At 34.1% G+C, this 24083-nt stretch overlaps 1 protein-coding gene across 1 annotated transcript in view; it reads left to right on the top strand.

Moving 5' to 3' along the window:
- Positions 1 to 24083, top strand: part of LOC148943112 (acidic mammalian chitinase-like) — a 79222-nt gene that overhangs the window by 13071 nt on the left and 42068 nt on the right. Inside the window, exons 3-4 of the mRNA XM_089102439.1 lie at positions 11909 to 12036; positions 12606 to 12729. Coding sequence (XP_088958565.1) covers positions 11909 to 12036; positions 12606 to 12729 — 252 coding nt within the window. The remainder of the gene's footprint in view (positions 1 to 11908; positions 12037 to 12605; positions 12730 to 24083) is intronic.

Raw genomic sequence — 24083 nt, 5'->3', positions numbered from 1 at the left:
GAGTTTAAAAACTGGTGTTGATTAGTATAGCCTCAATACCGTTTAAGAGAACACTGAATCGAACAGTTTATAGTGACAAACTGCAAACAAAGAGGGACTCATAGCACTAGAAACAAGAACTTAAAATGCACTAGAAACACTAGAAACAAGGAATGTATAAAATGATGTCATTTTCACTCGTGATATTCACTCCATCTTAGGGCAGAACTAATGTAGATAGTCATAGAACTAAGGTATGATCTAGATTTTTGGGTTAATTCATGACCACTGTATATAAATTATAGGCAGTATGATCATTTCCTATCTCACCCATTATAAAAACCCGGACCGAGGTGCGAGTGCTCCAAAGAACGTAGAAACATAAGCGACAATAGATCTTTTCACGGGTAGACAAGTCAGATTTCTCTTGAACGCGAAACTGGGCTTCAACGTTGGAACACTAAATTTTGAGAAATCCTCAAAATCCCCTTTTTAGAAATCCTACATAATCCAATAAGTAGGATTAAAGACAAGTTTATCGGATCAAATAGGTTGATCCGATAAACTTGCGTTAGGAGCAAGTTTAATTGACGCAATCTTGCGTTAATTAGGTAAATTACACTGCTTTAGACTACGTTAAGGGGGAGGGACCCCCCTCGCCCCCTGGATCCGCCACTGTGGGGAAGGGGACAGAACAAAGGGTTTTGGCTGATCTTCAATTTGAGATTCAATTGTTTTAAAGTCTTCCATTAAAAGCGATTAGCATACAAAAATACAGATATATTAAAAAACAAAAGTTAAAAATCAGCCAAAACCTTATGCAGTCTTGATGAAAATTATACATTGTAAATCAATAAGTATGAGATTTCTATAGCCACTATATACAAACAAGAGATTATTCACTAGAAGGGCAGTCACTTTTTCGCAGAGGGCAAAAGAAGGGCAAGTCTGTTTTTTCTAGAGTAATCTATCAAACTAGTAGTCGTATATTATCAAAATTTTTCAACTAAAAATTACGCTAAAGTTTTTTTTAGTAGTTTCAAAAGAGCTATTTATTCTCATTAAACGGCCTTTGTAATTAACGAGTTATTATTAAAGAATTGAAACAAATTTCGAACTTAAGCGTAAAGAGTGAGATATCGACAATGGGAGTAGAAAGGCCTCATGAGGTCCCACGCGACACCCCTGCTGCCACCTACAACTTTCTTACATAATTTATGCATGTTTTTATGTTTTTTGTCAGTGAGAATGAAAAAACAGGATTTTTCTCACTTTTATGGATGTTTCTTGGACGGTTATGTGTGTTGGTCAATTTATTTGAGGTTTTTCATGGATGTCAATATCAATTTAGGTCTGTTTTATGGTTTTTGTCAGTGAGAATGAAAAAACAGGATTTATTCTCACTTTGATGGATGTTTTCTGGATTATTGAGTCTAAACGGGGTCAGGGCCAATGAAACATCTTTCAAGATCTTGTTTTGTTGTTGTTGTAAGTGCAAGCTCGGAGCGAATGTTAAGATCCAGGAATAGGAAACAGGATTACGTGTTTTCCTCTCGTGAATCAATAATTCCCCTTAGAAACAACAAATTAATTCCCCTTTCTTGACAAATCAATCAACCATGACATCATCTGTCAGACATTAAAAAACTTCGCCACGGATACAATTTTACTGGTCGAACTCCAAAGATATTAATAAACTCTGCCTTGGAAACAGTTCTCCAAGAAAATCCGGCGAATGTTTTGATCCTAGAGATGAAGAGATTAATATGTGATTTAGGTGTCAAAGTAATTTTAAAGATGATCGTGCAGGGAGGCCAAAAACATAAGTAACGCGCTGAAATTACGTTTAGGGGTTATTTGGATGAAACCGTTTTAGACATTTTAGGGAATTATTTCGGCGAAACAGGTAGAGACATTTTAAAAGATGATTTTAGAAGATGTTTTAGAAGAGGTTTTGAGTGTGGTCGTTATAATACACAAGTTCCATTTGAAGAGTGTCGTGAGGTCCCCTACCGCAACCCCGAAGGAAGGCCCCGGCCCCCAAACGTTCCCCCGGGCTCCCAAAGGGTCCCCCGGGCTCCCAAAGGGTCCCCCGGGCCCCCAAAGGGCCCCCAGGCACTCCAAAGGACTACCCGGCCCCCAAAGGGCCCCCGAACCCCCAAAGGTCCTCCCGGGTCCCCAAAGAGCCCCATCCCCATTTTGTTAATACTTTTTTGTGCATATGAAATACATAAGGGTCCCCATATTTCAAAAGGTTTTATTATATTTTTTCAGAACAAGTTTTTTTCTTAATGTCCTTCCTAAACCAATTTTACAAGTTGAAGTACTCATCTTTTCCCCCACAACTTTACTATAAGGCTTTTCGAATACCCCAACATCAAGCAATACTTTTCAAAAGGCTTTATAATATCCTTAGGGTAATTTTCTTCCTAAACCCATTTTACAAGTTAAAGTACCCATCCTTTTCACCCACAACTTTACTTTACGACTTTTTGGATACCTCAACACCAAGAAATACTCTTCAAAAGACATTTCAGAACAAGTTCCTTTCTTAATGTCCCATCTAAACCCATTTTCCAACTTGAAGTAGCCATCCTTTTCACCCACAACTTTACTTTACAGCTTTTTGGATACCTCAACACAATGAAATACATTTCTAAAGTCATTTCATATCAAGTTCCTTTCTTAACGTCCATCCTAAACCCATTTTACAAGTTGAAGCATCCATCCTTTTCACCCAAAACTATACTTTACAGCTTTTTGGATACCTCAACACCAAGAAATACCTTTCAAAAGACATTTCAGAACAAATTCCTTTCTTAATGTCCCTTCTAAACCCATTTTCCAACTTGAAGTAGCCATCCTTTTCACCCACAACTTTACTTTACAGCTTTTTGGATGCCACAACACCAAGAAATACTTTTCAAAAGGCATTTCAGAGCAAGTTCCTTTCTTAATGTCCCTCCTAAACCCATTTTACAATTTGAAGGATCCATCCTCTTCACCCGAGACTATCCTTGACAGTTTTTTGGATACCTCAACACCAAGAAATACCTTTCAAAAGACATTTCAGAACAAGTTCCTTTCTTAATGTCCCTTTAAACCCTTTTTCAAAGTTAAAGGACCAATCCATTTCACCCACAAATTTACTTTACAGCTTTTTGAATGCTCCAACATCAAGTAATACTTTTCAAAAGATATTTCAGAACAAGTTCTTTTCTTAATGTGTCTCCTAAACCCACTTTCTAAGTTGAAGTACACATCCTTCTCACCCACAACTTTACATTACAACTTTTTGGATACCTCAACACCAAGCAATACTTTTCAAAAGGCATTTCAGAGCAAGTTCCTTTCTTTATGTTCCTCCTAAACCCATCTTCCAACTTGAAGCATCCATCCTTTTCACCCACAACTTTACTTTACAGCTTTATGAATTCCGAACACGAATCAATACTTTTCAAAATACCTTTCAGACCAAGTTCTTTTCTTAATGTCCATCCTAAACCTATTTTTAAAAGTTGAAGTACCCATCATTTTTCACCCACAACTTTACTTTACAGCTTTTTAAATTCTTCAACACCAGGCAAATCTTTTAAAGGCATTTCATAACCATTTATTTTATTAGAGTCATTCCTAAGCCCATTTTACAAGTTTAAGTACCAATTCTTTTCACACACAACTTTACTTTATAACTTTTTGGACACCTCAACACAAAGCAATACTACTCAAAGGGTAGTTCAGAACAAGCTCCTTTCATAATGTCCTTCCTAAACCCATTTTACAAGTTGAAATACCTATCATTTTCACACACAACTTTACAAAAGGCTTTTCTTATATTATTTTCAGAACAAGTTCTGTACGTAATGTCCCTCCTAAGCCAATTTTACAACTTGAAGTACTCATCCTTTTAACACAACTTTACTTTATGGCTTTTTGAATTTCCCATCACCAAGCAATACTTTCAAAAGGCTTTTTTATTAAATGTTTACTGAACATACACAAAGGTCTATTACAAATAATATTTTTCGTTAACACTTTTTTTGTTAGAACTAGCAAATTTTCTGTCCAAAATACAAAAATTTTTCTTAGAAGTTACATTTTTGATTTTGGTAACAACTTGTCGGTCACAAGTAGCAAGTTTTGCTTAACACTAACAAACATTCTCATCAAAATAACGAAATTTTACCTTAATATTAACATACTTTTACTGAACACACACAAAGTTCTCTTAGAAATAATATTTTTCATCAGTGATAACACTTTTTCTGTTCGAACTAGCAAGTTTTTTATCAAAGATACCAAATTTTTTCTTAGAAGCAACATTTTTGATTGTGATACCAACTTTTCTGTCAGAAGTAGCAAGTTATGCTTAACACTAACAAACATTCTCATCAAAGTAATGATATTTTACCATAAAACTAACAGACTTTTACTAAACACACAAACATTTCTCGTAGAAATAATATTTTTCGTCAGTTATAACACTTTTTCTGTCCGAACTAGCAACTTTTCCTTCAAAGATAACAAATTTTTTCGTAGAAGTAACATTTTTATATTGTGATAAAAACTTTTCTGTCAGAAGTAGGAAGTTTTGCTTAACAATAACAAACATTCTCATCAAAGTAACGATATTTTACCTTAATACTAACAAACTTTTACTGAACACACAAATTTCTCTTAGAAATAATATTTTTCATCAGTGATAACACTTTTTCTGTTCGAACTAGCAAGTTTTCTGTCAAAGATACCAAATTTTTTCTTAGAAGTAACATTTTTTGATTGTGATAACAACTTTTATCTCAGAAGTAGCAAGTTTTGCCTAACACTAACAAACATTCTCATCAAAGTAACGATATTTTACCTTAATACTAACATACTTTTACTGAACAAACAAAAATTTCTCTTAGAAATAATATTTTTCATCAATGATAACACTTTTTCTGTTCGAACTAGCAAGTTTTCTGTCAAAGATACCAAATTTTTTCGTAGAAGTAACATTTTTTGATTGTGATAACAACTTTTCTGTCAGAAGTCGCAAGTTTTGCTTAACACTAACAAACATTCTCATCAAAGTAACGATATTTTACCTTAATACTAACATACTTTTACTGAACATACACAAAGTTCTCTTAGAAATAATATTTTTCATCAGTGATAACACTTTTTCTGCTCGAACTAGCAAGTTTTCTATCAAAGATACCAAATTTTTTCTTAGAAGTAACATTTTTTGATTGTGATAACAACTTTTCTGTCAGAAGTATCAAGTTTTGCATAACACTCAAAAATCGTCTCCTCAACGTAACCATATTTTAGCTTAATACTAACATACTTTTACTGAACACACAAATTTTTCTTAGAAATAATATTTTTCGTCAGTGATAACACTTTTTCTGTTCGAACTAGCAAGTTTTCTGTCAAAGATATCAAATTGTTTCGTAGAAGTAACATCTTTTGATTGTGATAACAACTTTTCTGTCAGAAGTAGCAAGTTTTGCTTAACACTAACAAACATTCTCATCAAAGTAATGATATTTTACCTTAATACTAACATACTTTTACTGAACACAAACAAATTTCTCTTAGAAATAATATTTTTCATCAGTGATAACACTTTTTCTCTTCAAACTAGCAGATTTTCTGTCAAAGATACCAAATTTTTTCATAGAAGTAACATTTTTGTATTGTGATAACAACTTTTATTTCAGAGGTAGCTAGTTTTGATTAAAACTAACAAAAATTCTCATCAAAGTAATGATATTTTACTTTAAAAATAAAATAATTTTAATGAACAAACACAAATTCCTCTTAGAAATAATATTTTTCGTCAATGATAACACTTTTTCTGTTCGAACTTGCAAATTTTCTGTCAAATATACCAAATTTTTTCGTAGAAGTAACATTTTTTGATTGTAATAACAGCTTTTCTGTCAGAAGTAGCAAGTTTTGCTTAACACTAACAAACATTCTCATCAAAGTAACGATATTTTACCTTAATACTAGCATAATTTTACTGAACACACACAAATTTCTCTTAGAAATAATATTTTTCGTCAGTGATAACACTTTTTCTGTTCGAACTAGTTAATTTTCTGTCAAAGATACCAAATTTTTTCGTAGAAGTAACATTTTGTGATTGTGATAACAACTTTTCTGTCAGAGGTAACAAGTTTTGCTTAATACTAACAAACATTCTCATCAAAGTAATGATTTTCTACCATAATACTAACAAACGTTTACTGAACACACACAAATTTCTCGTAGAAATAATATTTTTCATCAATGATGACACTTTTTCTGTTCGAACTAGCAAGTTTTCTGCCAAAGATACCAAATTATTTCATAGAAGTAACATTTTTTGATTGTTATAACAACTTTTCTGTCAGAAGTAACAACTTTTGCTTAACACTAACAAACATTCTCATCAAATTAACGGTATTTTACCTTAATACTAACATACTTTTACTAAAAACACCAAAATTTATCTTAGAAATAATGTTTTTCATCACTGATAACACTTTTTCTGTTCGAACTAGCAAGTTTTCTAGCAGAGATACCAAATTTTTTCTAAGAAGTAACATTTTTTATTGTGATTACAACTTTTCTGTCAGAAGTAGCAAGTTTTGCTTAACACTAACAAACATTCTCATCAAAGTAATTTTATTTTACCTTAATACTAACATACTTTTACTGAACACACCCAAATTTCTCTCCGAAATAATATTTTTCGTCAGTGATAACACTTTTTCTGTTCGAACTAGCAAATTTTCTGTCAAAGATACCAATTTTTTCGTAGAAGTAAAATTTTTTTATTCCGATAACAATGTTTCTGTCAGAAATAGCAAGTTTTGCTTAACACTAAGAAACCTTATCATCAAATTTATGATTTTCTTACCTTAATAATAACATACTTTTATTGAACACACACGAATTTCTGTTAGAAAGCATATTTTTCGTCAATGATAGCACTTTTCAGTTCGAAAGATCTAATCTTCTAGAAATTATACAATATTTTTTCTTAGAAGCAACATTTTTTGATCGTGTAAAAAGAACTCCCGTCAGAATTTAAAGTTTCTGTTACAAACTAGTTTCTTTTCAAAAATGTTCCGACAAATTAACTTCATAAGACCATAAGATTTAATGCAATACACAAATTTATCTTAGAAATAATATTTTTCGTCAGTGATAACACTTTTTCTGTTCGAACTAGCAAGTTTTCTATCAAAGATACAAAATTTTTTCTTAGAAGTAACATTTTTGATTGTGATAACAACTTTTCGGTCAGAAATAGCAAGTTTTGCTTAACACTAAAGAACATTCTCATCAAAGTAATAATTTTTTTACATTAATAATAACATACTTTTACTGAACACACACAAATTTCTCTTAGAAATAATATTTTTCATCAATGATAACACTTTTCTGTTCGAACTAGCAAATTTTCTACCAAAGATACAAAATTTTTTTTTAGAAGTAACATTTTTTTATTGTGATAACAACTTTTCTGTCAGAAGTAGCAAGTTTTGCTTAACACTAAGGAACATTCTCATCAAAGTAATGATATTTTACCTTAATACTAACATACTTTTACTGAACACACACAAATTTCTTTTAGAAATAATATTTTTCATTAGTGATAACACTTTTTCTGTTTGAACTAGCAAGTTTTCTACCAAAGATACCTAATTTTTTCTTAGAAGTAACATTTTTTTATTTTGATAACAACTTTTCTGTCGGAAGTAGCAAGTTTTGCTTAACACTAACAAACCTTCTCATCAAAGTAACGACATTTTACCTTAATACTAACATATTTTTACTGAACACACACAAATTTCTCTTAGAAATAATATTTTTCGTCAGTGATAACACTTTTTCTGTTCGAACTAGCAAGTTTTCTACCAAAGATACCAATTTTTTTTCGTAAAAGTAACATTTTTTGATTGTGATAACAACTTTTCTGTCAGAAGTAGCAAGTTTTGCTTAACACTAACAAACCTTCTCATCAGAGTAACAACATTTTACATTAATACTAACATACTTTTACTGAACACACACAAATTTCTCTTAGAAATAATATTTTTCGTTTCTATGTCTGAATATATTTGTTTACATGTCTGGGTTGGTGTTTGGTTAGGTTAGGTTAGCTAAGTTAGGTTAGGTTAGCTAAGTTTGGTTAGTTTAGATATTAAACATTTCTCAATTTTTATGTTTGTTTTGGTTAGTTTAAATTATCATGAGCGCTCATGATAAGCTACCCTAGACTAACTAAAGCATGGTATAAAGTCGACATGGGGGGATTTTCCGGCGAGTATGGTTAGGTTAGGTTAGGCTAGATCAATTTAGGTTAGGTTAAGTTAGGTTAGCCTACGTACGCGCGCGTACGTAGTTCTGAAATGTCTTTTGAAAGGTATTTCTTGGTGTTGTGGTATCCAAAAAGCTGTAAAGTATAGTTGTGGGTGAAAAGGATGAGTGCTTCAACTTGTAAAATGGGTTTAGGAGGGATATTAAGAAAGGAACTTGCTCTGAAATGCCTTTTGAAAAGTATTTCTTGGTGTTGTGGTATCCAAAAAGCTGTAAAGTAAAGTTGTGGGTGAAAAGGATGGCTACTTCAAGTTGGAAAATGGGTTTAGAAGGGACATTAAGAAAGGAACTTGTTCTGAAATGTCTTTTGAAGAGTATTTCTTGGTGTTGAGGTATCCAAAAAGTCGTAAAGTAAAGTTGTGGGTGAAAAGGATGGGTACTTTAACTTGTAAAATGGGTTTAAGAAGAAAATTACGTAAGGAACTTCTTCTGAAAAAATATAATAAAGCCTTTTGAAAAGTATTGCTTGATGTTGGGGTATTCAAAAAGCCTTATAGTAAAGTTGTGTTGTATAGTAAAATTGTGTTGGGGAAAAGATGAGTACTTCAACTTGTAAAATTGGTTTAGGAAGGATATTAAGAAAAAAACTTGTTCTGAAAAAATAAAATAAAGCCTTTTGAAATGTGGGGACCCATCTGTGTCTCAAATGCACAAACAAGTATTAACAAAATGGGGATGGGGCTCTTTGGGGACCCGGGAGGACCTTGGGGGGTCCGGGGGCCCTTTGGGGGCTGGGGGGTCCTTTGGGGCGCTGGGGGCCCTTTGGGGGCCCGCGGGACCCTTTGGGAGCCTGGGGGACACTTTGGGAGCCCGGGGGACCCTTTGGGAGCCTGGGGGAACCTTTGGGGGCAGGGGGCTTCCTTCGGGGATGGGGTAGGGGACCTCACGACACTCTTCAAATGGAACTTGTGTATTATAACAACCACACTCAAAACCTCTCCTAAAACATCTTCTAAAATCATCTTTTAAAATGTCTCCAACTGTTTCACCAAGAAAATTCCCTAAAATGTCTAAAACGGTTTCGCTCAAATAACCCCTAAACGTAATTTCAGCGTGTTCCTTTTGTTTTTTGCATCCCTGCGCTGTCACATTTCAAATTACTAAGAAACCTTTTTCCCGCGTTAATCTCTTCATCTCTAAGAGCAGAACATTCGCCGGAGTTTCTTGGAAAATTGTTTCCAGGGCGAAGTTTATTAATATCTTTGGAGTTCGACCAGTAGAATTGTTTCCGTGGCAAAATTTTTTAATGTCTGACAGATGATGTCATGGTTGATTGATTTGTCAAGAAAGGGGAATTAATTTGTTGTTTCTAAGGGGAATTATTGATTCACATTGGCTGAGAAGGAAACACGTGATCCTGTTTTCCTATTCCTGGATCTTAACATTCGCCCCGAACGTGCACTTACAACAACAACAAAACAAGATCTTGAAAGAAGTGTCATTGACCCTGTTCCTCGTTTAGACTCAATAATCCAGAAAATATCCATCAAAGTGAGAAAAATCATGTTTTTTCATTCTCACTGACAAAAACCATAAAACAGACATAAATTGATGTTGACATCCATGAAAAACATCAAATCAATTGACCAACACCCATAACCGTCCAAGAAACATCCATAAAAGTGAGAAAGTTCCTGTTTTTCCATTCTCACTGACAAAAACCATAAAAACATGCATAAATTATGTAAAAAAGTTGTAGGTGGCGGCAGGGGTGTCGCGTGGGACCTCATGAGGCCTTTCTACTAATGGGACGAACATCCTCATATACGTAATAATTTCTGTTCGTTTTAAGATCAATTGTTGCTCCTTATTTTCAGTTGAAAAAATTTGTTTTTTTAAAATCCTATTTGAAAAAGGCACAAGTAGGCTTGATGTCTAGCGGCAAAACTTTCCGCCCCTGATTTGACATATATATTTAATGTCGGCTAAAATCGGCCAAAAATCTGTAAAAAAAAATGAGACGGTCGTAGACCCGGCTACCTTGGAATGCAGACTTTTGTATGGGAAATTGTTGTTTTCCTTGTTGATTAGAATGAATCAGGGGCGTAGCTCCAGCATTTTAATCAGTGGAGGAGGGCAAGAGGGGTCTATAACGGAATAGTCAAGGGGCATGGGCTATATAATAATTTTTTCTTCAAATTATGGGGGAGGACTGCCCCCACCCCAAAACAACATCCCCGGAATGGCTTCTTCATTTTCCAACCTAAGGAGACATTTTATGCATATTTTTAACTTCAAAATTGAAATAAGAAGGAGTGAAGAGGTATCCGTTATCTACCGTTGAGCGGAAAGTCATTTTCTTTATCAAAGCATAGCAACAGAACTATCCGTTCAGTTGCAGAGGAGGCTCTCGCCGTGCTCTGCTCTCTAGGAGTGGTATCTGAACATTCCTCCACATCATAAGCAGCGTTGCCACCCTGGCCTGGAAGAATTTACTAAGTCTGAGAGAAAAAATGTACTAAATCTTATCTGTTTTTACTAAATGCCCAAAAAAATTTTGCGCGTACTGCTACCACCGCACGCGCACCACCAAGAATCGATTTTTACTATACGAGGATAATCAATAGGATTTCCACAATATTTTTTTGCTTTTTATTTTTTTTCTCTTTTCATCTTTTCATTCGTTTTCATAGTATGATTGACAATTCCGGAAACCTGTAAGTTCAAAAATCCTTTTTTCTTATTATTTGGATGTACTACTGGGTAGGCGTCATATTCCAGATGCGGTGTATCCAAGACGTCAAAAAATAGTCTGGAATCTTAGATTCTGGAAATCCTGCTGGCGAAGCCTGGCTTTAAATTTATATATGGTCTTCAGCTCATAAAATTCAGATATATTGAAAAATTAAAAAACAATCAACGGAGAAAAACAGCAACAACTCATATTCACGAAGCAATTCATGCGATGGAGTGCTTGGAATCTGAGGTGTGTTTGAAAGTGACGGGTTTTGGAATTTGTCCCCCAGTTTCCGTTTTTTGGTTTGAAATCTAAACCCTTCAATTTTGCATTTGCCACTTTTAAAACACTAATTGGGTTGGTCTTTAAATATATATAAATATATATATATATATATATATATATATATATATATATATATATATATATATATATATATATATATATATATATATATATATATATATATATATATATATATGTGTATATATATATATATATATATATATAGTGTGTGTGTGTGTGTGTGTGTGTGTGTGTGTGTGTGTGTGTGTATATATATATATATATATATATATCGTATATATATATATATATATATATATATATATATATATATATATATATATATATATATATATATATATGCTGCTGCTGCTGCTGCTGCTGCTGCTGCTGCTGCTGCTGCTATATATATATATATATATATATATATATATATATATATATATATATATATATATATATATATATATATATATATATATATATATATATATATATATATATATATATATATATATATATATATATATATATATATATATATATATATATATATATATATATATATATATATTTACGGTAAAATATTTACATACTTTGTGTTTGCAGGAAAATTTTATCGAGCTTCTTCGTGAGTTGAAGGCAGCTCTGTCACCGCATGGACTACTTTTAACTTGTGCTGTATCTCCTGGTGAGCAAGTTATTGATGAAGCCTATGATATACCAATAGTGGCTGAGTAAGTTTATATTCTTGTTGTTTTTAATATGCTGTCAATGCTTGCTGATTCTCGACCTGGAAGTTTGGTGGAATGCGGAGACGTCTATTTTAGCACTAATAGTATCATGTACAATCTTTTGGGTTGACGCCAACGCTAAACGAGCAGTTTTTATTATGGGGTTGCTTCAGATTGTCATCAAATCTCAAAAGAAGAAGAGAGTGTTAGAGAGAAAGAGTAATGGAGAAAGTGAGAGAGAGAGGTGGGGACTAGAAAGAGAGGGCAGAAGAGTGAGAGAGAGCGATATTAGAAATATGTAGTAAATAAGATAGCAACTTTTTCTCAGTTATCTTCCTTCTTCATTTGCACACCTCCTCAACTGACTATGGAGCAGAATATGAACCGTCTAGCAAATATTGTTTTATTTGAAAATGAAATTTGATGGTTTAAAAGGTGAGAATACAATTCAAGAATTGGATAATTATGATTAAGCTCAGTCAGTCCGTTGTTTCTTTATTTGTATTTTCTGGGTAGATTGGTAATAGAATAGATGATGCAAATCTTAGTTTTAACATTTAATTTTGTTTTAGGTTGCTAGACTATATCAATCTCATGGCTTATGACTATCACGGTGCTTGGGAACAATTTACTGGGCATAATGCACCGCTGTATCCCCACCCGCTGGATGATGGTAACGTAACAAACTTCAATGTGGTAAATATATTATATTAGTAGCATTAATCAATTATAACGGAATAAATTATAAAGATAATAAGGACCTCAAAAACGGAGAAATGAACTAAAAACTGATATAAAACATAAAAAAAGTTCAGAGTTGTAAAGGTTGGTATGATTTATAAACGAAATTTTAGGGACCAGGTGTCTTTTTTTGGAAAGATAATTTGAGCAACATTAAAAGAAATATCCCAAAGGAAAATAAAGAGCGATTTTTTTTAGAACATATAATGAACAGGAATGAAGTCACATATTAAGTCTAACCTACATCAGATAGAAGCTTCTACTATTGAATAAACAGCACATAAAACAAGCGGAAATTAAAATGGATAATCATATTAAACTTAAAAATGGCCGAACCCTAAAACGAACAGAAGATAAAATAAACAAATTTTCTAATTTTGTTTAACATAATTATAATCAAGTCAAACATAACGCAAACAGACATTACCACAAATATTAGTAATGCTACCACTCCCTTTATTGCTCCAAAGGCTGGTTCTCTAAATCCTTTAATAAGAAGTGGCCAGAAAAAAAAGCATATGGGATCGCATTTTACAAAGTTAATGCTAGTGTCTTGACTCTTCAAAATTTTAATATTAGGGACAGCGAAATTTTGCCAATTAAAAAAAAAAATTGTGCCAAACTCAGCTACAAACTGTTATTCCTGCAGAAAATAATAGTTTTTAATTATCTGTTTCCAGCTACCAGTAGATACATCAAAAGAATCGTTTTTTTATGTTGATTTCAAATATATAAGTTTCATCTAGTTTTGCCCTACACATCTAAAGTTACGAGCCTGAGAATATATGCCTTACTTTCAAATTAGTCTTTAGTCTAATTAGAATTTATTCCAACCCCCCAAAAGTTACGAGCCTACAAAAATTTGCCTTATTTTTGAAAAAAAGGGGAAACACCCTTTAAAAGTGACAGTCTTAATGAAAATCAAACCATCAGATTCAGAGTAACAGAAAATCCTACTGTAGATGTTTCAAGCTCCTATCTATACGTGTTTATTTGTTTTTGTTTGCCCAGGGGTGATTGTATCGATGCAGTAGTCCTAGAATATCGTGGGAGGGCTCATTCGAACGGAAATTAAAAGTTTTAGTGCCCTTTTTAAGTGACCAAAATAATTGGAGGACCATCCCCCCCCCAGGCTCATTTTTTCCCAACGTCATTCAATCAAAATTTTGAGATAACTATTTGGTTCAGCATAGTCAAAAACCTGATAAATATGTCTTTGAGTCCCCAGGGGAAAGGCTGCAAATTATGAAGTTTGCCCATTGTCTACATATAGTATTGGTTATTGGGAATTAAATTAAAAAAAAAACAAGTTTTTTTTAACTGAAAGTAAGGAACGACGTTAAAACTTAAAACGAACAGAAGTTATTCCGTATATGAAAAGGGCTGTCCCCTCCTCAACGCTTCGCTCTTTACGCTAAAGTTTTTTATTGTAAAAAAATAGAGTTGTGAGAAAGAGTATAACTTTAGCGTAAGGAACGAGGCGTTGAAGAAGGGACAGCCCCTTTCATATATGGAATAATTTCTGGTCGTTTTAAGTTTTAATGTCGTTCCTTACTTTCAGTTAGAAAAACTTTTTTTTATTTAATTTTTGAACGTTTTTGAATTAATGCAGGTTATGATTTTGGCTCACCGTACATGAATAATTAAAACAAAATTTGCATATTAATTTTACTTTTATTTGGTTAAATGGCTTTCTCGAAACTTGTTTAATTTTATTTACGAACGTTTTTATTAGTAATTACTATACGTAACTTACGAATTAACTTACGTAACGGACTTCTATATTCATATATTTTTAATGCGTATATTAGGGGGCTCGTCCCCTAGTTAATACCTCGCTCTTTAAGCTAAAGTTTGAATTTTGTTCCAATTCTTTAAAAATGACCCCTTAATCACAAAGGCCGTTATTTATAATAAATAGCTCTTATGAAAGTATTAAAAAATCTTTGGCTTAAAGAGCGAGGTATTGACTAGGGGGTGAACCATACACGTAATATTTTCTGTTCGTTTTAAGCTTTGATGTTACTCCTTATTTTCAGTTGGAAAACCTGTTTTTTTTTTTTATATTTAATTTCTGATCTTTTTTTTAAATAATGCTGGGAAATCTGGCGCCCCCTTCATAGCACTGTCCCTTCCCCCATAAAAACTTCCTTCATGGAAAGATCTTCCCAAATAACCCCCGAAACACCCACCCCCCTACTACCAGAAAAAAATCACCCCTGAAAACGTCTGTATACTTCCTAATAACCAATACTATATGTTAACACTGGGTAAAATTCATAACTTTCAGCCCCCCCCCTGGGGACTTCATGGGATTAAGTCATCCTAAAGCAAATAGTTATCATATTTTTAACCATGCTGAACAAAATGGCTATCTCAAAATTTTGATCAGGTGACTTTAGGAAAAAAAATGAGCGTGGGAGGGGGCCTAGTTGCCCTCCATTTTTTTGGTCTCTTAAAAAGGGCACTAGAACTTTTAATTTCAGTTCCAATGAGTCCTCCCACGATATTCAAGGACCACTGGGTCGATACGATCACCCCTGGTAAAAAAAACAAAAAAAAACAAAAAAAAAAAATGAACACGCATCCGTGATCCTTCTTCTGGCAAAAAATGCAAAATTCCACGTTTTTCTAGATAGGAGCTTGAAACCTCTACAGTAGGGTTCTCTGATACGCTGAATATGATGGTGTGATTTTCATTAAGGTTCTTTAACCTTTAGGGGGTCTTTCCCCCTTTTTTCAAAAAACAGCCAAATTTTCTCAGGCGCATAACTTTTGATTAGTAGGACTAAACTGGATGAAAGTTATATATTTGAATTCAGCATTGAAGTCTGATTCTTTTGATGTATCTATTGGTATCAAAACCCGTTTTCTAGAGTTTCGGTTACCATTGAGCCGGGTCGCTCCTTACTTACAGTTCGTTACCACGAACTGTTTGATACAGACGTTTTCAGGAGGGATTTTTTCTGGTGGGGAGGGGGGACTGGAGAAGGGAGTTACGTGGGAGGATCTTTCCATAGAGGATGTTTCCTTGGGGAAACAGACATTTCTATGAAGGGGGAATCGGATTTCCCAGCATCATTTAAAAAACGATCAAAAATTAAATAAAAAAACAAGTTTTTTCAACTGAAAATAAGGAGCCACATTAAAACTTAAAACGAACAGATTATTACGTATGTGAGGGGGTTCACCCCCTAGTCAATACCTCACTGTTTTTTATTCTAATTAAAAGACCTTTGTGATTCAGGGATTTGGGATTCGAACAAAACTCGAACTTTAGGCTAAAGAGCGAGGTATTGACTAGGGGGCGAACCCCCTTATATACGTAATAATTTGTGTTCGTTTTAAGTTTTAATATGGTTCCTTACTTTCAGTTGAAAAAACTTGTTTTTTTTATTTAATATTTATATAGTTCCTGATTTAATATTAATATAGTTTATTTAATATTGATATAGTTCCTAGCTATCTTTTACTACAACCAGTAACGGAATTAAAGTCAAAAGCAGATTATTTTTACATTAATCTTAAATTACTATGGACAGTAAAAACTTAATATGATTGTTAGAATTGGTTAAACAGAAAATTGTACAACCATTCTTGAATTAAGAAATTAAATATCGATCTATGTACAAATAAAAAGACCTTCACATACACGTATATATTACACGTATGCAGTTTTGGTAGTAGTGGGTGTCATAATAAAAAAAATGTTGAAAATGTCTTTGGGAATCAATAAATTGTTAATGTTTGAATTTTTACTGGCAAAAAGCATCAGTCAAAATAAACCATTTGATCTTGCTTATTTATTTTTACGGTTCAACGTGGCAACATTGACAAATGCTTTAAGAAAGTCCATAATTTTGAAACAGTAAAAAAAAAAAAATCTTAGAAAATCATAGTTTTCGAGAAAAAATAGATCTAAGGTGGGTCCAAGGGATAATTTTTTTTACTTTTATGTAGTTGGTAGTTTAATAATTGATATATTTAATCTTAATTAATTAGCCTTAATTCATGAATATTTAACTTTTAAAAAATAATGTTTTTAGATTCTCTGCAGCTTAGAGGTGCAGGATTGTACTACGGAATTTGTAAAATTCAGTGGTAAAAAAAATATTGAGGCAGAAACCTATGTTCAGTTTTTTTCAGAGGGGGCGGGGGGGGGGGGGGTATAAAAATTATAAAAACTGAAATAAGGGATTTGACATACTTACTTGACTTAGGTCTCCTGCCGGGTGCAACTCGGCGTAAAGAGTGACGTCTGCCTCCTCCATCCACTTTGGTCCATTGCAAGGGTTTGTTATTCACTCGGTCTGATATTTGCCATCGCTAGGAACTCGGATACGCTGTCGGACCATCCCTTCTTCGGTCGGCCGTGAGCTGACCGGTCAAATAAGGGATTTGACCGGAAAATTTAAGAAACTACCGTAAAATTACGAAAGGTTCGAGAATTTATGCCTAAAATTTCCCTTCCCCGTATGTGTCTGATGGCGCATGAACCTTTGACTTAAGTTATATGGGAGAGTTTAGTTAAGTTTACTGCGGAACAAATATTACGTAACCTCATCGTCCATTTATTTTATTATTGGGTTATTTACATCGTTCCAGTAATTTTATTTATTTTACCTATCTGAATTTCCCGCTTATTTTCGCGTAATATACATATTTGTAATATTATCGTTTAGAACTGGCTGTTTTTTTCGTTAGTATTTTTGTGAAATTTGTTTTTCAGCCTCTAATATTATTGCTTAACTATGATGTTCTATCTCATATTCAACACGATATTAACCAAGTACACTCACCCCAGTTAAATCATTTGTTTGCTCTGTCACAGCGTCGGGACTACCTGAACAGCCATTGTTGTACAGAAAATTACTAGGACAGCTTGGAAAATTAAGCCTCTTTGCCACTGAGTATTAAAAGATATAGAAACAAACTTTTTATCTTATATACTATAGAGCTACAGCTTTTTACTACATTCTTAAAATTGGAGGTTTAACATACGGGGATCACCACCTTTAAAGGCAAAAATGGCGCAAAGAGTTGCTATGCCACTTACTGGAGGGGGAGCTCCCTCGTCGGCCCAAAATAGTGGGATTTCCGTGGTTACTCCAACGGTTCCGTATCTACTAGCGTGATCGAATGGTCCAGGGCTACTTTTAAAAGCCAAGGGTTACCGATAAGATTTCTAACTATCTCTTTAGACTCGACCTAAGCTGAAAAGTTAGAAGAGTACATAGTATAAATAAAGTCTTACTGTATTCCAGTCACACTATAAAAGAACTCAAAACAGAACTGACGAAATCACACTTTCAATTCTCCAACTCGCTCAGCCGCGATTTGGGTGATGGGGGTGGTGGGTGAATTTTCCCAGCCAATCCAAGGGCTCCCTAATTACCGGTCAACCACCCCCAAACGCGCACTTTATACCTCGTGGTCTATTAACCAACTACGCAATTAAAGAAGGACAGAAAATGGTGCCACCAAAATTAAAGTAAAATTAACAATTATTACTCGGGGAAGGAAAATAATTAAGGGGCAAAAACAAAGGAATCTGGGAGGGACATTTATCTGAACAAACTGGGACCAAGGGTTCCAACACCTCCCTCATAAGATACATGGCCGCTACTCCGGTGGATTGGCTGGAAACTCAGACATAAAATAAATAACACCAAACTTAAAATAACTAAACTTTGTTTATCTTCTCTTCTACCAATGCCTGTGCTTCCACCGCTTGGCTCTGGATCAGGCGTCCTCAAAACGTCTCTACTGTAGGACCACCATGGTCTAGATCGTCTAACATCCGCATTTGGTTTTCAAAGTTGAAGTCCGCAAGATTCGTAGAAATTGATTGTGCACAGCCCAATCAATGACAAAAATTTTCTTGCTCTCACGAATTTACACTTGAGAGGATTAGAGAATCAGTTCCTGGCACTTTCGATGATGCCAGCCATCATGAAAAATTTGGCTGCACTAGCCTCTTAATTTCCATCTGTGGAAACAACCCCACATCTCAATAAAAAATAAATTGCCTCTTGGCATAATTTCAAATAGTCTAAGGCCGAAAATACACAGGCCTGTGAAAACGATAGGAGTTCAGGAAAATGAAGTAAGAATCTGAGCGAACCTTGAATCGCTTTTTCTGGGTCTTGTCCCCTAAAATAATTGAATGAGTAATGCTCGGCGATGAGGGATGAAGATGAAATTGAAGACTGGAACGACAAGACTTCAGTAAAGGGATCACAACTTGCCCACCAGTTGTGGATTGAGGAAAAGGGCAATCTTTCACGTCTTCCCGCAGGGGATCTTTCCCAAGGGATTCCTCCCCCTCATAAAGGAACAAACCCTCTTTTGAGTTAATAAAACCATTCTCAGATTTCTTCCCAATTTTTTTCAATCCAACCGACAATTCAGTATATCCCAATCTTTCTGTAACTCGTTGTTGACAAGTCAATTCTATGTTATGGGTCTTCTCCTCCCTCCTAAGTTTTTTCGTCTTATTATAATTTCATAATTTTCCCAGTGGCTCTTGGACCTCTTTGTCCTCTCTATTATTTATGTTTTCAAGGCAAAGCCCATCCAACATTTTTTTATTTTTCGCCACTGCAGGCTGAATCTCCAAATTTTGTCTCTTTTGTACACTTCTCTTTTTATCTCTACTTTTCTCAATTTTGTCATTCGCGCAAAATAAATCATTATTAAATTTGAATTGGACTCCAGTGTCCACAATCTTTGACTGCATCACTTCATTGTAGATCCGCTTAATATCTCTTTTCTCTCTTTTACTTCTCTTTACTTTTACCGCAGCAACAAATATTTCGTCATCAAATGGGAATTGAACTCCGACATTTGCTTTTTCATATTCTACTAAAATTTTTCGAACTTTCCGAGGAAAAGCGCGTACAATAAATTTCGTCTCCTTTTTTCTGGTACAATCAGCGCTTTATTCTGGCCTGTACTTGTTAGCATCTCATATTTATTAAAAGTGTTTTCAAGTTTTCCATTTTCTGGAAATTTTCCCGAAAAATCATTCTCACGCGTATTATTTTCAAATTTGTGATCTTTTTACTTCCGCATCCCATTTTTGTGGATTATCAACATTTTGAACACGCGTATCAAGTATTTCGTTTTTCCAAAAGGGTGGCACAGCCTCCCAATTTGTTTTATGGGCCGGTCCACCTTCCCCCGTAGGCAACAAAGTATCATGTTTTTTCGTCGTAGTGTAATTTTGTAATTTTCCCACTGTTAAAGAAGTCGCTTTTAACGATAGGAGATTTCCGATATCTCCAAAGTCTCCTCCTACTAAAACATCCACTACTAGAGCGGGTACTAAGCCTACTTTTATCGTCCTTCTCTGGACCGTACCGTCCTTCTTTGCAATTTCTATTCTTACCCAAGCAGACGGGCATGGGTGCTTGTCTCCATAATAACATAATGTTTTAATTTTATTTTTATGGTCAGTAGAACCCCCTTATTGAATACGAACGGGGCACCATATATGGGCATAGATTACTGACGCAAACAAATGTGCTGCCATCTACAATTGAGTCTAACTCCGAACAGGGCACCATATATGGGCATAGAATACGGAACGAACACATGTGCTACCATCTACAATTTAGTCTAACGCTGACGGGCTATAATTTATTCAAGGATTATCGATCGTGTCTAATGGGGTCAAGGTCGATTTATTTGTTGTTCGTCCAAGTGTATTGACTCCGGAGTGAAGTTTGCACATGCGCATTAACGGTGGGGAGTGTATTGATCTATGACTTGAGGGGAAATGGATTTCCGAGAACTTGATTACATAATCGCTAGGGAGAATGTATTGATGCAGGACTCGACTAGGATGCTGTCAAGGTCGATTTATTTGTTGTTTCCATGTGTAATGACACTGGGTGTGATTTACATAATCGATGGGGAATGTATTTATCTAGGGGATTTTATTTGTTGTTTTTGTTCGTCCAAGTGTAATGACACTGGGGGTGATTTACATAATCGCTAGGTGGAATGTATTGATCTAGGGGAGTGAATTTCCAAGAACTTGATTTACATAATCGCTGGGGAGAACTTTTTGATCCAATAACGGGAAACAGGATCACGTGTTCCCTTCTAAGCCAATCAGGGAGCCGGTTACATAAGATGTCTTTCTCTATGCCAATCAGAGAGTCGGTTACATATGGTTTCCCATTACATCACAATTCGCCCTTGAAATTTAGTATATAACGGACATGCGTTGTGATTAAACATTCTGAAACTTCCAAGACACAAGGGATAGAGCAATGGTATATATTGATGAGCCAGAAGCCTTGGCTACAGCGATTTACAATGTGAGCTCTGTTTAGTAAATTTTCAAATAAAATCATTTTACATAGTAGCCCCTCTAGTAATTTCAAATTCAGGTAACCCCCCCACACAATACAAACTCCACTATATATTGTTTATACTCGCTAGAAAGATTAAAATATGTTTTTTTACCTTGTAAGCCTAACCTCCCCCCTCCACACCCCTCTCAGTTTTTGACTTTAATTCTTCCATTGGAAATAATTTTGTTTTTGATAAATTTAATCTTTCTGTAAGCCTATCTAAAAGTGACAGCCAGCTTTCTGTCAATCCCTTAGCTATTAAGCCGCTAACTTGACAAACATTTCCGCAATGATTTAATTAGCTGATAATTACTGTCACCCTTTTAAAGTACATCCGCCCTCTCAATCCTTATGTTAACGGTTTAACCAAAAGGTTTCAGAGATCAAAATGGTTTGTTTTTCCCGTCAAATTAAAAACAGTTTCACGCAGAAAGAGGTTGCTGTTTTTTAAGCTTGTGGGCTCGCAACCTGTATGAAAGAGTGAAACGAGTTATTTCCCAAATTAAGTGCTAACAATATTTTTTTAGGACATTGTGTAAAAGGGGGGGGGGGGGCAATACCTCAATTCTAACACCTTCATTATAAAGTAAAAACAAAGTGTTTCTTCGCGTGAAAAGTAAGGTGCCGGGATTTCTATGAAAAAGAATACATAACTTTATTATGCGTAAATTGAATAGCATTTGATTTCCAAGCATAGTATATTTTTTGTAAAATTTTACTTTTTGCTTTACTGAAAAGGGGCCGTGATTTCTAAGAAAATGAATACATAACTTTATTATGTGTAAATTGAATAGCATTTGATTTCTGAGTTTAGTAGCCTATATTTCTCGTAAATTTTTACTTTATGCTTTACTGAAAATGCTGGGGAGGGGACTTCTTTGCGACAAATGCTTTCTAGACAAAATTATGGTTATGGAGAAGAGGACTCCAGGGGAGGAGAGAGTGTCTTTAAGGGACGGAGGGTAGTTTTTTGGTCAACAACTCAACATTGAGTTTTTTTCCATTGTTATATTTATAATTAATTTTTCGTTGTGCAAAGCAGTAGTTTTTAAGTGTAGGTTTAATGTTACCCAACCTCCTTAAGTGAAAATGATTTATTCTAAGAAAGTGAGCTGTATTTGTTAGAATTTCAGAAACATTACATATTTATTTAATTTAAGCCCTTTTTTCAGATATAATAGTGTTTGGCCTGATTGACACAGAATATATTGGTCTGAAATATTCCTCAACTGGTATCATTTTCGAAGTAGCTTTCTTACTCATAGACAATCAACGGCGTGAAATTCATAGCTATAAATGGAACATCAGATACAATATGTATAAGTACGAGAAAAACAGATGGAGTACAACACTAAATTTTATAAATCGAAACGGCTTTTAAGTTAAAACCATAAGACCACGTAATGAAAATGGCTATGAAATCAAACTTGTATAAGAGGAAATTCAGGATATATGTAGTTTTCTCAGTGTGCAAGCTGTTTATGTTAAGGGAAACGTGCCAACTAATAAACTCTTACCAGAAAAATGTGATAAAAACATAGCATTATTCAATTTAGAAGACTTCAAATGTGAAAAATACCTGTATTCAGTACATGACCCGGAAGATGAAGTTAGATATTTCACTCAATGGGTACCGGAAAAGATACCTGACGTGGAAAATTGCATCAGATATCCAAAGACCTAAACTCTTCCTCATATCAAATGGATTAAGCTTTTTTTTTTAAATATATCATTATGTATTTTTTCAAATGTTTTTAAATATATTTAAGCAATAAATATCTTAAGCCTCAGCCGTTTTTTATTCTTTAGAATAGTTCATCGCCATGAAAATTATACTTTCAGATTCAACATGCCAGGGAACACACTTTCAAGTTCACATTGTTGGAGAACCCTAAATAGTCACCCCTAAAAACGTAAGTTAACCCTAAAAGATCAAAGAATTTTTCTGAAATCACACTTTCAGATTCAACATGTCAGGGAACACACGTCCAGGTTCAGCATGTAGGAGAACCTTAAATAGTCACCCCTAAAAAGGTAATTTAACACTAAAACGTTAAAGAATTTTTCTAAAATCACACTTTCAGATTCAGCATGTCAGGGAAGACACGTTCAGGTTCAGCATGTAGGAGAACCCCAAATGCTCATCCCTAAAAAGGCAAGTTAACCCTAAAAGGTTAAAGAATTTTTCTGAAATCACACTTTAAGATTCAGCATGTTAGGGAACACACGTTCAGGTTCAGCATGTAGGAGAACCCCAAATGCTCATCCCTAAAAAGGCAAGTTAACTCTAAAAGGTTAAACAATTTCTCTGAAGTTACATTTTTCAGATTCAGCATGACAGAGAAGTCATACATTACTTTCAACTTCTTTTATATCTAAACACCAAATTTTCGCAATGAAAAAGAAATATATTACAGATCAATTCTAATTTTTTCCTGAGAAAATAAAAAGGTTCTACTTCTGTTCTTAATTTCTCAATGACATAAAAAATTTAAAGTTCTGTTCTAAATTTTTACATAGAAGATAGGAAAAGTCATACTATGATTGTGAATATTTTCAATGAAGATAAAAAGTTTCACTTTAATTCGAAATTTTCTTAAATTCTGTTTCAATTTTTTCTCAAAGAGATGAAAAAAAATATAAAGTTCTGTTCTAAATTTTTCATAGAAGATAGAAAAAGTTATACTATGATCGTGAATATTTTCAATCAAGATAAAAAAAACTCCAGTGTGAATATTTTCCCGAAAGACAAAGTTGTACTTCAATTTTAAATTTTCTCAATGAAGTGAAGAAAAGTTCCACTTCTCTTCTGAATTTTCTCAATAAAAAAGAAATTAGTTATTGATCAATTCTATTTTTCCAAATAATATAAAAAGGTTTTACTTCAATTCAAATTTTTCCCCAAAGACATAAATTTAAAGTTTTCATCCAAATTTTTGTAGAAGA

Source organism: Artemia sp. Qi Xiang Cuo, chromosome 16, assembly GCF_049724085.1.
Source record: "Artemia sp. Qi Xiang Cuo chromosome 16, ASM4972408v1, whole genome shotgun sequence".
NCBI lineage: Eukaryota > Metazoa > Arthropoda > Branchiopoda > Anostraca > Artemiidae > Artemia > Artemia sp. Qi Xiang Cuo.
Note: the sequence above shows the minus strand (reverse complement) of the source record. Positions and strands in the feature narration are given on the sequence as shown.